Genomic DNA, 14,789 nt, shown 5'->3' on the forward strand with positions numbered 1-14,789 from the left:
TATTGATGACAACCATTCTGACAGATGTGAGAGGGTATCTCATTGTGGTTTTAATTCGCATTTCTCTGATAATTAGTGACGTTGAGCATCTTTTCATACATCTATTGGCCATCTGTATGTCCTCTTTGGAGAAGTGTCTATCTTGGTCCTTTGCCTATTTTTTAATTGGGTTGTTTGTGTTTTTGGTGTGTAGTTTTGTAAGTTCTTTATAAATTTTGGATATTAACTCCTTATCAGATATATTGGCAAATATGTTCTCCCATTCTGTGAGTTATCTTTTTATTTTGTTGATGGTTTCCTTTGCTGTGCAAAAATGTTTTAATTTGATGTAGTCCCATTTGCTTATTTTTTTCTTTTGTTTCCCTTGCCTAGGTAGATATATATGATAAAATATTGCTATGAGCAATGTCCAAGATTTTGCTGCCTATGTCTTCTTCTGAGATTTTTATGGTGCTGGGTTTTACATTTAAGTCCCTAATGCATTTTGAATGTATTCTTGTGTGTGGTTTAAGAAGGTGATCTAATTTCATTTTTCTGCATGTATCTGTCCAGTTTTCCTAACATCATTTATTAAATAAACTGTCTTTACCCTATCGTATGTACTTGCTTCCTTTGTCTAATATTAATTGACTATAAATATGTAGGTTTATCTCTGGGCTCTCTATTCTGTTCCCTTGATCCATGTGTCTGTTTTCATATCAGTACCATGCTGTGTTGAGTACTGTGGCCTTAAAGTATAGTTTGATATTAGGCAGCATGATTCTTCCAACTTTGTTCTTCTTCTGCAGATTGGCCCAGCCACTGTGGAAAGCAGTATGGATATACCTCACAAAATTAAAAATGAATTTGCCTTTTGACCTGGCAATCCCTCTTCTAGGAATATATCAAAAAAAATCTAAAACACTAATTCAAAAAAACATAAGCACCCCTATGTTCATTGCAGCATTATTTACAATCACCAAGATAAGGAAGCAGCCCAAGTGTCCATCAGAAAATGGGTAGATAAAACAACTGTGGGACATTTACACAACAGAATACTACTAGGCCATAAAAAAACAACACAATTTTGCCCTTTGAGACAATATGGATGGACCTGGAGAACGTTATGCTAAATGAAATGAGCCAGTCAGAGAAAGACAAATACCATGTGCTTTTACTAACAGGTGGACTCCAATGAACTGAACTGATGAGGAAAAGAGAGAGAGACTCATAGATGGGGAGCAGGATGGCAGCTGGGGCAGCAGAAGCTGGGGGTGGAGGGATTAAGCAAAGAGGAAAAAGGACTCATGGACACGGACAACAGTGTGGCTAGTGAGCAGGGAGGGAAGTATAAGGGGACTAAATGGTAATGGAAAAATACAATGACAAATAAAACAAAAAAGAGTGAGTTTTTGTAGCTCTGCTCCCTGCCTAGACCCACCCTACAGTTACACCTCTAACTTCCTGGCTTTCCCGGTTCTACCTGCTGTCTCAGTGACTTTTCTTCACTTCTTCTCTCCCTTAAGACAGGGCTGCAGAGGGTTCTTTTCAATTGTGCAACACTCTGTCTCCATAGCAATTGTGAGGCAGCTTTTCCAGATGAGAAAACTGAGGGCTCTGGCAGGTTGCTCAAGATTAAACTTGAACTTGGGGTTTCTAAGATTTTAGCAAGGAATCTTGCAGTCCTTACTTTTAGATGTCTGAGGGCCCGTCAGATTTCTGCAGACAAGGCAAAAATCTACCCAACTAGATCAACTCCCCAAGCACTTCTCTGCAGAGAAATGGCAATCTGAGGCTTGGCTTATACCCAGCAAGCAGGAAGGGAGAAAGTGGGTAAAGATGCTGTTTCGAGTCATCAGAGGAGCTTTAAAGCACACAAACAACTACCATGTGACCCCACAGAGACTGGCCTCTGACACATGGGTATGTCATGTGTCCTAAATTCCTGTAGGAAATGACTGATAGAAGAACTGGGATGGAATGTAAACTGTAAACTATTTCTTGAGCATCTCTCCTTTTTTCCAAGAGTTCCCTTCTGAAGAAAACTCAGGCTCATCCTTTCTGCCTGATTCTTAGCTGTGGCTCTACAGGCTCCCTGTTGAAAGGAGAAAGAGGACGGAGGGATGGGGTGAAGACACATGTAGGGGAGCCACGGAGTCCAGATGCAACAGTGTCACTTCCAAGCCCAGGGAAGGCCTCTTTCCAACGCTGTGCATTTCCTCCACTTCCCCGGTGACCTCCCTGAGAGTGCCCTCCACGCCAACCTCCCACACACTCCAACAACAGTCCCCGGTCCTCTGTCTCACCCCCCAAACCCCAGTACACATACTCTTCCTCACTCTTACCCCCATCACCTAGAGATGTGCAGAGTATAGCAAGATGTCCCTGCTATCGGGAAAGAGAAAGGAAATGCATCTTTTCTAATTGTGTCCACCTATTTTGGGAGTGGTGCACCTGAGCTGGGTGGAGAAGGCAGGCTGGGCTCAGGGGTATGAGTCGGAGAATAAGATGTTAATAACAAAGAGCAGGCATGGCCGTGCCCACAGGTAGGGCTTATGTGAGCTGGAAGTGACCCTACACACCACACAGCATTACCCTTTTCCTTCCTCGTGGAAAATGGGAAGGAGGCTGACGCAGGGCTACACATCCATTGGGGGGTCCAGGAGGTAGAGGTCATCCTTAGAAGGTCAAGGATGCAAGGATGTGGCTGAGTTCTAAGCTGTACTCCAGTTCTGGAATCCTCCACAAAACATCCCCAAAGTCCCCAGTGCCCTTTCTGCAGTGTCTTTTTGGAAGGATGGAGAAGAGTTTTGCCTAACCACTTCTCAGTTCCCTCATCTGAAGTTGGGAAAGTGAGCCTCTATTCTGGGGGTGGTTATGAGGATGAGAAGTAAGAAACCACCTGGCCTAATGGCTGGCATGCCGCTGGGCTCAATAACTGTCCAGCAGCTCTCCCGAGAGCCCGACACCCTCTTTGTCTTTTCCTCTGGTCTTCCCCTACCAAATATGCACTTCTCTGTCGGAATTTCCTTCTATCTTTGGCAGAAATCTTGGGAAACAGTTATTCATTCCCTGTTTGCAAATAAAATGTTCTTAGTGGCTGGTTGGGTGTCAGAGCACAGAGGAGAGCTGGGCCCAGGAGAACCGTGGCCGGCAGCACTTCTGCTGTTGAGGGATAGCCCATCGGAGTGGAGGGAAACCCAAGTGTGAGGAGCTGGGCACCCTCATGGCGCCTCTGACCCTTCTCTCCATTCCCTCATCCAGGGGGGGCAGCTGGGGTCTAGGGGATTCAGCCACACACACTTCCTTACCTTGAGAGGCTGAGTGGTAGGCGGGGCCGGATAGCTCCTGCTGGTCTGGACGGGTGGACAGTATCTGTAGAGCTTCGCCCTCCTGGCCCGCACAGGGGTACCTGGGCCCTCTGTACAGCTTTTTGGAAGTACCTGGCAGGTGGCAGCACCCCTCCTCAGCAGGGCCCTTTCACTCCAGTCAGCAGCAAGGGCCAGGGCGGCCTGTGGAATTGAGCATTCCAAAGCATTCCAAGCCTGAGGGTCCGTGCCCCCCGGGTCCTGGGGGACAGTAACAACTGGCCATTCCTTCCAGCATGTGGAGGGACTGCTGCCTCCATTGCTCATGATGACATCAGGGCTGGGAGGTCTGCATGACGAGGGCTGGAGCCGGCCAAGGTTCCTGGAGGCAGGGGCCAGGGACAGCCTGCAACGTGGGGAACCGCAGAAGCTACCCTTCGGTACACCCAGCTCATGAGGTTGTTCCTCTCCCTCCTTCTCCTTCTGGGCAGAGCAACTGAAAGCAGCTGGTTGCTCTGCCCCACGGCCCTCCTTTGGCAGCAGGCACGAGGGAGGGGCAGCCGAGCCCTGAGTGTGTCTGAGGTCCCGGCCTGCCAAGAAGCCTGTCCTGGGACTTTGGAAAACGTGTCCCTCCTCTGGGCCCCCTGGGGCTGCTGTCCAGGCAGTAGCTGCTGGAGACAGGGCGGGGAGAGCTCCGGCAGGGGGGGCCTGCAGCTGGATGGAGAGGAAGGAAGTTTTCATCTGCTGTTGCTTAGGCTGCTCAGCCATTTCCTCCAAGGCGGTAGGGCTGGTCCTTGCCAGGGTCGCGGTTCAGACCTCAGTGCCCAGGCATGCGAATGCCAGCAGCTGTGGGCAGATGTGACTTGGCGGCCCCATGGTTCCACCGAGAGCCTGAGGAAGCAAATGACACATCTTCAGCACCCAGGGGGAATCTTTAAGAAGCAAGGATCAGGGGGTGATCTTGGGAAGCCATGGGACTGGACGCCACACTTGCTTCACAGAACCACAACAGACAAACTGGTGGGGAACAACCTCAGACTGAGGGTGGGCAGGGAGTCAGGGCCTGGCTTCTCTACCTCAGTGTGCCCCATGGAATTCCTTTTTCTTAACTGTTCCCTTCCCCATATTTGAAAGGAAAACACTAAAGTGATTTGTTTCATTGTTTAATCCTAAACTGTCTGTGAGCTACACCTGCTGGGTGTCTGGCCTGTGAGACACTGTGATTTGTAGCAGAGGCCTCGGCACACTTCAAAGTGTACTTGGCATCGTCCTCGCTTGCCCTGATAACACACTGCTGTAAACAGCATTCGCGTTTTCATGAACTTCCACTTTAAATCCTGTGGCTATTTAGGAGTTCCCAAGGGGTGCTCCCGCGGTCCTACATCAAAATGCTTGTCATCACACATGCGTGCAAAATAAATTTTAAACAGGAGACCAGAGTGAAAAAGAAAAAATAAAAAAAGAGGGAAAGAAGAAATAAAAAAGAAATCCAGGTAACAAATTATGGGTTTATTTAGGAGGGTTTTCTCTTTGTTTTAAAAAGTCTTTCACCGTCTTCACTCATGAGAACAATAGCAAGTCACCTGAAAACTGGCTGAGCAGCTCGCACTGAGCGTCACCGGGGCTCGCCAGCTCTCACGACGGAAAAGGAGCTTTCGAGCCCTGACGACCTTGCTCCTGGGGAGGAAGAGGATGGGGAGGGGAGGAAGCTTTCTTTCTTTAATCAGTTTGACCTTGACTGAAAGGGAAGCATCCTCTGAGAAAAACTGACCGTGTGGCCCCTAAAGGTGGCTGCCCTGTGGCGCAGGAGCCCGGCCGTCGCTCTCCCTGACACCTGGGTGTTGCCTCGTGTTGGCAGCGCCCGTGCGGTGACTGAGGCCCTCAGCCCTGGCTGACCACTGCTGGTCAGGGTGCATCTTAGGAAATTCTCAGGCTGGGTGCTTGGGGCCCTATGTTGGTTTTTCTTTTAAAGCATCTTCATACAGATTTTCATACAAGGTTTTGACAGCTTCACCCATATTTCCAGACAGGAGACATCTTACAGTCCTCTATAGTCACTTTATAGCGAACACCATCACAGAGGAAAATTCAGCAAAACACCATTATGCCCACCTCTTAGACTCGTTCATTGAAGCAATGATGATTATCTGACTGCACTGATGTTCAACAATAGTTCTGTGTGAGTGATATCTAGTCCCTTTTTTGTGATTTCCCACTCTCCTATAGAACTTGTTTGAACTTTGTAATGACTTGACAAATACCACTCTACTGACTGATGAACTGCTAACAAGGTGAGTAGCTGTGTCTTCATAGAGAACAGGGGCTCCCCTCCCGGGAGCACTCCCAAGCCTTTCTTCCCTGTCTGGAGTGCATCTCCTAAAGGAGGGCCACTCTGAGGGATCCCACAAGGCGTGCAACAAGGGAGCAGTAGGCAGCGGCAGCTCGTCCCAGGCTAACCCCCCGAATCTGTCTCCAGGGCCTCTTTGCTCTGACACTGCCGTGAGCTGACAGCAGCCCCGCCTGGGCTCACTTCTGTCACCGACTTTCATTTCTCAGAGAGCCAAAGCAGCCCTGCCTGGGCTCTCTCCTCTTGCTTCTTCTAGCCTAAGCCCTTCCTTGCTTCGTGGTGCACAGCTTCAATAAACCTCTTCAAAAGACAAAAACGAACAGGGATTTAGATGCGAAGGAACCATTTTTTGTTTTGGCTTCTAGAGGTGTCAAGCCTTACACTGGGTGCTTTATATTACTTTACATGCCTCGTGTTATTCAAGGCATATACAACCCTACGAGGCAACTGAGGAGTGTGGAGTAACTGCCTGGTGCCTTTCTTCCAAAACTGCCCCGGGTGGGCAGGGGCTTCACAGAGCTCCTGGATGAGAAGGTTCACTTCAACTCCAGTCTCCAAATGAAACAATGTATGAGAACAAAACAACAACAACTACAACAAAAGCACGTGGTATGTTCAGGACACTTTTCCAATTTTCTATTTGCAAGCCTCTCACAGAGGTGGTTACTGCCAAATGCTCCACTTCGACACTGTGCGGGCTGAAGTAGGAGAAGAGTAAAGAAATGGTGGGTGTCGCTGGGGACTTGACAGCAGGGTTGACTTGTGACACAGGTAGGACAACTCTGCGAGTACTGGGGGCACCTTTCGATGGCCGAGGTTCTGTATGAGAAATAGGAGCAAGTGCCAGAGAAACACGGGTTTCTGTTGCAATGTAAGTGGCACAGCTCTGAGCCCACTGTGTGACCTTGAGCAAGTTACTCTGCCTCTCTGATAATCACTGCATCTTTCAGACTATAAGACTCACCCCCCCCAATTTGGGAAGAATAATGGTTGTTAATGCTGTTGTTGAGTTCTGTTTACATTTATATTGGTGAAAATTATGTTATTTATGTTATTAAATACTTTACCCCATTTTTTGCTTCAAAATTTTTTTTCCTATTTTCCTCTTCTAAAACCTAGGTGCGTCTTATCGTCTGAAAATATGATAGTTTCCTCCTCTCTGAGATGAGGTAACGATACCTGATACCTAATTCATAGGGTTGTTGAGAGGACTGAATGCATGTGCATGTGCAAGGCCGTCGTAGTGCCTGGCACGTAATGGTTTCTTAGCAAATGTTAGCCACCTTAGAATTTAGACCCACCCATGGTGGGGGCCTGGAGAAAATGGTTTGACCCAATGGGACACTTTGAGTTGTTTCCTGAAACACATGTTTTCTTTTTTTTTTTTAATATATTTTTCAATTTATTTATCTTTAGAGAGAAAGAAAAGGAGACAAGGAAAGAAATATCAATGTATGGTTGCCTCTCGTGCATCCCCCGCCAAGAACTGACCTGCAACCCAGGCATGTGCCCTGACTGGGAATCAAACTGCAATCCTTTAGTTCGCAGGCCTGCACTCAGTCCACTAAGCTATACCATCCAGGGCACATCTTTTCTTTTTAAAGCTGCAACAGGCACCACACGCGTGGTTTTGTGCTTCCTACCTGATGGGTAAGCACGAAGAGCTGGAGAATGAATTGGGGTGAGGGGAGAGTCCACAGTAAATCTGGGGTCTGGAGACATGTGTGAGTCCTGCTGCCATTGTTCCTCAGCTGGGACCCACAGCGAGTTTCTGTGTGAAACAAATTTCTGCTCTTCTTGACCTACAGAATTGTTTTGAAGGTCAAATAGGATAATCTATGTGAGGGTCCTCTACAAGCACAAAATTTATATACTCATTCTTTAAGTTAGGATGGGTTTGCCATGATCATTTATGATTACTCTAAATCATTGTATCTGATGCCTCTGAAGACTCAAGAGGCCTTGGTATGAAAGGATTCTAAGCTGACTTCACATTTCTCCACCACCACTGATCCTCAAGATCCACAAGGTATGAATGCAGACAACAAATAATTTAAACTTGACTCCATTCGGTTAATGAGGTCTTATTACATCTAAAGAGAAAAAGGACCTTCTAGAATCTTAACAAGGGTGGAGAGGGGGTGGGCACTGAGGAGGGTATCAGCGCACTCATTTCTCTCGCCCCTATGACAACCTGATGCAGTAAGGCCACCCAATTCCCCTTTCAGAAACTTGGAAAGAGAGAATGGGGAGATGAAGGGACTGGCTTAAACAACCCTGAGGTAGGGCAGAGGTGGAGATTTTCGTCCGGTCTGACCCTTCTCTAGCTCTCTCCAGCTGGAGGACCTAAACCACACATGGAGTCCAGCCTATCTGTGTTTCCTGTCTCCCAAACCTAGATTCCCAGGAAAGGTGCCCCACCCTACATACACACACACACACGTTGCCTTTGCTACCCAGGGAGCTCCACCCTTTCCAAGGTTGTTTCCTTAGTGTTTTTAACAGCTTACATGATTCAAGAGTGTACAAAAATGGCACCGTATCAAGATCTGTTGTCTGCATTGTAGAATGTAACTCTCCCTAAAGTGGCAATTCCAGAGAACAGGTGCTAGAGGCCCGTGTCCCAGGAAATCCCAAAGAATAGTCCATTCAGAGTTTTCCGTCAAGGAAGTAACAATCTGCTCCTCAAAACTCACGCATCCTTTCAGAAGGTGAAGTCCACAGCAGTCTGTCCCCGGCTATTAACCTGGGCGCCCTCTGGAGTCACTGTGCCCAATTCGGTGGTGGCCTGTGGGCCTCACAGCCCGAGGGAGGAAAACAAGGCGGTAACTGTAGGCCTCTCCCCCTCTAAGGCTGCTTCTGGAAAGTGCATTCCAGAGTCAAGGAGAGTGGGAGCCACGGCTGAGGTGCGGGTGGGGCACGGCACTGCGGGAGAGCATGGCAGAAATGAAACCAGGATGGCTAGGGAGGCATGAAGAAGTCAGGAGAGGGAATATCCAAGCCATGGGCATGAGGACCAAACTGAAGGAAATGGCCTGGAAAGTCAGGGAAATGTCGAGAATAAGCATCTGGACAAAGAAAAATGCCAAATATTCTCTGGCTTTATTGGATTCTAGGTTTCTCCCTTCTCGTTGCATAAGGGATCACGTCATGCATTTCTTGGGACAGAACATGTGTTAGCGCTGATCCAGGTGACTGGTTCTTGCCTTTTGGGTCATCCTGCCCTTGCAGGAATCAGGGAATAGAGAACAAGATCAAAGTCCCCAAGAAGGACTGAGGATCACAGTGACTGCGCTATCTCTGAAGCCTTATTACTGGAGGAGAGTCTGACTACAGGGTAAAAAGTGGGTACTTGGTCAATATGCGTTTAAACGTTGTTCCTATTAAGACCCAATGAAAACCTCTTTCACTTCTATTTAAACAGTACCTCATGGTGCAGGTCTGTATATCATGCACATAGCTTTCCAAACTCACTGCCAAGTAGGCATATTTTGATTGTGTTTTAGTAAATTCTGTTGTCTGGTATATAGTTAAAAATTACCAATATGCAGTTCCGATCTGAGTTCACAGTGGAGCCGAAGGGGAGGAGAGTGGCAACACTGAAATAGTTTGAATGGCTTTTGAAATTGACCCTAAGTCCTTTGAAAACCCCTTTCGTGTCTGTGTTTTCTTTCTTTCACCATAAGGAACAACATGTGATTGGCATCAGAATAAATGCTACTGGTAGAAAGTTCTCAAAGGGGAAGTATTCCTGGTAGGTGGAGCGTCTGACAAGGAAGGGAGCAAGCTGGTGGAATCTAGACAAAACTGGGAGACGCTAGCATTAACGTGGGGAAGACAGAAGAGAAAGGGCTCCAGCGAGGGTCCGAGTGAGGCTCTGCCACCTCCCGTCTGAGGGGACCCACAGGGGAGCGTGGGAGGAACGTCAACCCACTGGCTGAGGAGCTGATCTTCATGTCAGAGACACTGGTCACCACAGGCCATAGGTGTGGCCGACATGGGGCTTACCAACCAGTGCAGCTGTAGCTTGTAAATGGTTGGAGCGCACACTGGGAGAGCCCACCGGGATGGGCTGGGAATGGGGACAGGTGGCTGCTTCTTCTCTCTGGGCCTCAGTGTCTTATCCTTATGGTCTCTCGCAGACAAAAATGGGAAAGCAAATGAAAAGGGCTTGGTACATGGGGGCAGGAGAAAAAATTACAACCATCACCAAGTTTAAGAGAAACAGGCCATTGTGTCTGATTGCCTATAAAACATGCACTTAGAAATAATCCCTATTAGGCTAAGAGAGCTTTTTCAAGGGCCGCTTCCAGTAAACTCGCCACACTAGGAGGACGGCCTCACTGAGGACCAATCTGGAGCAACTAGGGACTAACTGAAGGAAGTACAGCCTCTGGCTCTGGCCTGAGCCTCAATCTCGAACACCTCAATGACCCCCAACTTCATCCCCTCTGTGAAGTGAAACCTGACCCCTGCCTGGTTGTGAGGCCCCCCGCCTCTATCTGCCTAGCACTTCTTTTTTTTTTTTAAATATAATTTTTATTTAATTCTTGTTCACGTACAGGTTTCTGTGTTATATTCCCAACCCTGCCCGCTCCCTGCCCCATGCTCCCCACCTCCCTCCCCTTTTCACCCCCCACCCTTAGTTATTGTCCATGTGTCCTTTATACTTGTTCATGTGAGTCCATTCCCTTTTCCCCTATAATTCTCTCCCCTCTCCCCTCTGGACCTTGTCAGCCTGTTCCATATTTGAGTGTCATTGGTCGTATTTTGCTTGCATGTTTGGTTTGTTTAGAATCCTGTTAACGGTGAGATCATATGATATTTGTCTTTCACCGCCTGGCTTATTTCGCTCAGCATAATGCTTTCCAGTTCCATCCATGATGTTGCAAAGGGTAGTAGTTCCTTCTTGCCCAGCACTTCTGAAGGGGAAAGGGCTTTAGAAACCGTGAAGGAGGTGAGGGCCATGGCCTGCAGGGCACGCCACAAAGCAGAGCATTTAAGTTCCTCACGGCTGGCACTCTGGTTTGTTCAAGACTTTTCCCCATTACTTCAAAAGCAGCCCGCCTGTGTGATCAGACGCCAGCGTAGGCACATCCCAAAGGAAAAGTACAAAGAATGCTCCAAAATACACCCATGTGTGTATGGGGTCGGGGTGGCGGGCAGCAAAGAAAATAGAAACGGGACGGAAATGAAGGACCTTCTAATTGGAATATTTTTCAAGTGTTCCCATCTGGTTCTTCCATAAATAATCACCACAAGAGGAACTATCTGACACAGTGTTGTCTCCTGAAAAAAATAAGCTGGACTTGTTTTTTGGAAAGAGGCAAAAAACAGCCAAAGGGGAGTTAGTTTGGAGAACGTAAGAGGTGGAGGAATTGCAAGTACCATGTATTCCTGGTTTTTGGAGACAGTGTGAGAAAAGGTTTCTTTCTTTTTTTTACCTCTCCAAATCACAAGTCCTTGCCTTATAAAGTGGGAGATAAAGTTGCCCCTAGGTATGTGCACTGGGAAGCAGGGTAGTATCCCCTCAAGAGCACGGACTTTGGAGCCCGAAAGATCTGACTCTACCCACTTAACTGCTATTTGCTTTGGGAAAACAGTCTAACTCATGCAGACTTCAGTGCCCCTGTGTTTAAGGCAGAGAATCTAGTATTTACCTCGTTCTGAGGATCAGAAGTAATACACGAAAATGCCCATGGCGGGGTCAGGCACATACTAGACACCCAGCAGCTCTTCATTATGACCATCATCACGCTCACTATTACACAAATATTCTTAAAGGAATGGAGGCAACTACGCTACTGCGGTGAAGGTGTCCTCCCAACCGGTGGATGGAATATCCCGGGCAACCCTGAAGCATTATTTGATGTGTCATGAGTAGCATTGCTTGGATTGGGGAGAGTCAACACAATACTGCCATTTTGGACCGAATGTTTGGCTCCCTGCAAGATTCATACATTGAAACTAGTCTTAGTGTGATGGTATCTGGAGGTGGGGCCTTTAGAAGGTGATCTGGTCATGGGAGTAAAGCTCGTTTGGTAGGATTAGTGTCCTTAGAAGAAGAGGCCAGGGAAGAGTTCACCGTCTTTCTGTCATGTGAGGACACAGCAAGAGGTCAGCACTGTGAGACCAGGAAGAGGGCTCTTGTTAGACACCCAACTGGTGAGCACCTTGATCTTGCATTTCCCTGCCCCCAGAACTGTGAGAAATGTTTCTGTTGCTGATAAGCCACTCAGTTCATGGACTTTTGTGGTAGCAGCCCAAACTAAGATGGAAATTGCTACCAAGCAATGGAGTGCTGCTATATGACAAACAACCAAAAATGTGAAGCAGCTGGGTAACGGGTGGAAGCTGGAAGACCTTGCAGTGCATGCTGGAAGAAGTTGAGATTATCATAAAAGGACTTTTAAAGGCAACTCTGGTGAGAGCCCAGAAAGGAAAGGAGAGAAAGTTTCCATCTTAGAGAACATACAAATACTCATGTACAGAGTGCTGGTAGAAATATGGACGGTAAAGGCCACTCTGATGAGGTCTCAGGTGGAAATAAGGAACGTGTTATTGGACCACAGAGAAAAAGCAATCCTTTGTTATAAAGTGGCAGGGAACTTGGCTGAATTGAATTTTGTGGAAGGTAGAAGTTGGCCAGTGATGAAACTGAATATTTAGTTGAGAAAATGTCTAAGCAGTGTTGAAGGAGTTGCTGAGATCTGACTTTATATAGTAAAATATGAGAATAGAGAAATGGCTTAAAGATCCAACTATTAAACAAGAAGGAGCTAGAATGGAAAGATTTGGAAAATGCTCATATTGCAAAAATGAGAATGCGCTCTTGGAAGAGAACACTTAGGGCGTAGGCAAGGGACCGTTTGATAAGGAGATTGGTATCGGTGTGAACCGCCATATAAGAAGTATCATAAATATTTTACTTTTGAAGATCAAGCTAAGACCAGAGTAGGGGAGAGAGGGCAATTTAGCCAACATTTGCTTACTTGTGGGTGAGTCTGTGCAATAGGAAGGTTTCGTCGCCCATATCACAGTGAGTCATTACAGGTTATTTGCTCGGTTAAGTGTTTGAAGTCTGTTTCCCCTAACACAAAGGCAGGCACTAGGTGCTTCTGTTGTCCACTCTATATTCAGTCCCTAGCATGGAGCTAAGCAAACAGTAGATGCTTGATAAACATTTGTCAAGTAAGAAAAAGAGCGTATAAATGGACAGGTTCTTGCCTTTAATAAACTTGTAATTTAATGGAGAAGACAGAGAACATACAGCTTTAATACCAGAGAGAACATCATAAATGCTGAATAGAGGGTACAAGGAGATAGAGATGAATTCTGATGGATCTGTCAGGGAGACTCATGGAAGAAATGCCCTGTGAGCTGGGCTTTACAGGTCAGCCTTCCAACAGTTAGCGCATTTGAGGCCGAGGAAACCAGAGGACAGGCACTGAAATGGGAACTGTACAGCCAGTGTAGGTAGGGCATGGCATGTGGCTCAGTGTGACGGAGCACCCGCAGGGAGCAGGGGGGCTTACAGTGGAAACGAGGCTGGAGGAGGCCATTCCAGATCATGGTGCCTTTAAAACTAAGGCAAAGCAGGGGCTTGGGGGGATAGATGTCTCATAGGACTTCACAGGGGGGAATGACCTTGAGTCTGTGAAAGTTCATTAGTATATTCAGTTCAGTTCATCCCAACAAACCTTACTCAGATGTCTGGCCAAAGCTACTTCTCTGCGCTGCTGGACACGAGGGAAGTGGATTGATGGTGGCTATGAACCTGCCATGGGACAACACCTTCTAGACTGCATTTCCAAGTCCCCAGACCAGCCACTGGCACCCCTAGTTTCAGCTAAGTAACCAGAGGCTGTGAGGGTAACTTGACCAAGCACAGCCTCAGTAAGTAGTAGGATCTGCCCGTCTTCAAAGCCATTCTCTGCAGCATTCAAGCTGTCCCTGTCAGGAGGCTGCCCCTGAAACACAGTGTATCCTTTCTGCTGGAAAAGGATGGAGCCAGTGGGGAGCGCTGAGGCTTACAGACACACAGTCATGCCAAGCAGCTGCAGATAGACACAGGCCTGCTGATCCGTTCACCTTTGACAGGCAGGCGGGGGCAGCGGTGACAACATCGATGGGAGATGAGCGGAAACACTCCTCACACATGCACTGCACCTTTCAGAAGGGAATCTTGCAAAAGCAGAAAAAAGGCCTTATTTATCTTGAAAGGCACATCAAGTTAAAGAAAAGTGAGGGGCAGAGGGCAGAAAGCAACACTTAAAAGTGCAACTGTTTGAAAACAGAATGTTCTTCATTAGGACTGTGCAGCTGTTTAAATCATGGAAAATGACTTTATTGCATTTAACACACACATGCACTGGGGCCTCTTTTTCAATTCAGCATCTCTTACCCCCGCTTGTAGTCAGGATGGCCTTATAAGTGGGAGAGGAAAAGCTTCTTTCACATGAGGCAACTTGAAAATGCCAGGGAGGCCTACTTGTCTGAAAGACATGCTTATCAGAATGACAAAAACCCCAAAGTTCTACCCTCATAGATTAATATCTCTGGGTTAGTCATTGCCTTGGGCGTGAGGATGGATTCTCTTTTAAATTATTAATTACTCTGGGAGGAGCAAACCCACCACACTGCTGAGATCTTGGCCCAGTGGTTTTCTTAGGCTGCACCCTTATAGGCTGTCCAGGTTCACCGGCTCCTGGAGAGGGGCGAAGGGTGGTAGGGGGAAAGAAGGAGCCATGAGCAGGCTAACTCCACACAGGTCAAGAACTTGGGGCAGCTCATGAAGGTCAAGTCCTAAAACAGTGCAGGTTTATTGGGTTCAGTGTTCACATCTATAGTGGGAGAATTGTTTTTCTAGTTCTTTCTACTTTTAAACTATGTAAAATAATGTATAAAAATTTAAAGATATGTTTTATTCTTTCTAGCTCCTGTTATTACAAATATTTGCTTTTAAAGGAAACGCACACTCGCATGTATAACACACGTGACTGTGCTTATTTGTCTTGCATTTAGCAATAGGGGGAAAAAAGTTCATTCTCTAAAAAACAGTCTAGCCAAGCAGAAAACTGGGGAGAGCGGCAGCTGAAAGGAGAGATGTTTGCACAGTGTACAAAATCGGTTTTCCTCCACCCTAGACTCTTTCT

At 47.0% G+C, this 14,789-nt stretch overlaps 1 protein-coding gene across 2 annotated transcripts in view; it reads right to left on the bottom strand.

Annotated features, from left to right (window-relative positions):
- The window catches only part of PSD3 (pleckstrin and Sec7 domain containing 3), a 572,156-nt gene that overhangs the window by 470,877 nt on the left and 86,490 nt on the right, over positions 1-14,789 (bottom strand). For both annotated transcript variants that reach the window (XM_037042118.1, XM_037042117.1), the window contains exon 3: positions 3,291-4,178. In XM_037042118.1, coding sequence (XP_036898013.1) covers positions 3,291-4,055 — 765 coding nt within the window. In that variant the 5' untranslated portion in view covers positions 4,056-4,178. The remainder of the gene's footprint in view (positions 1-3,290; positions 4,179-14,789) is intronic.

The sequence above is a fragment of the Sturnira hondurensis genome, unplaced genomic scaffold, assembly GCF_014824575.4.
Source record: "Sturnira hondurensis isolate 20B ecotype Veracruz unplaced genomic scaffold, ASM1482457v3 Scaffold0003681, whole genome shotgun sequence".
Classification (NCBI taxonomy): Eukaryota; Metazoa; Chordata; class Mammalia; order Chiroptera; family Phyllostomidae; genus Sturnira; species Sturnira hondurensis.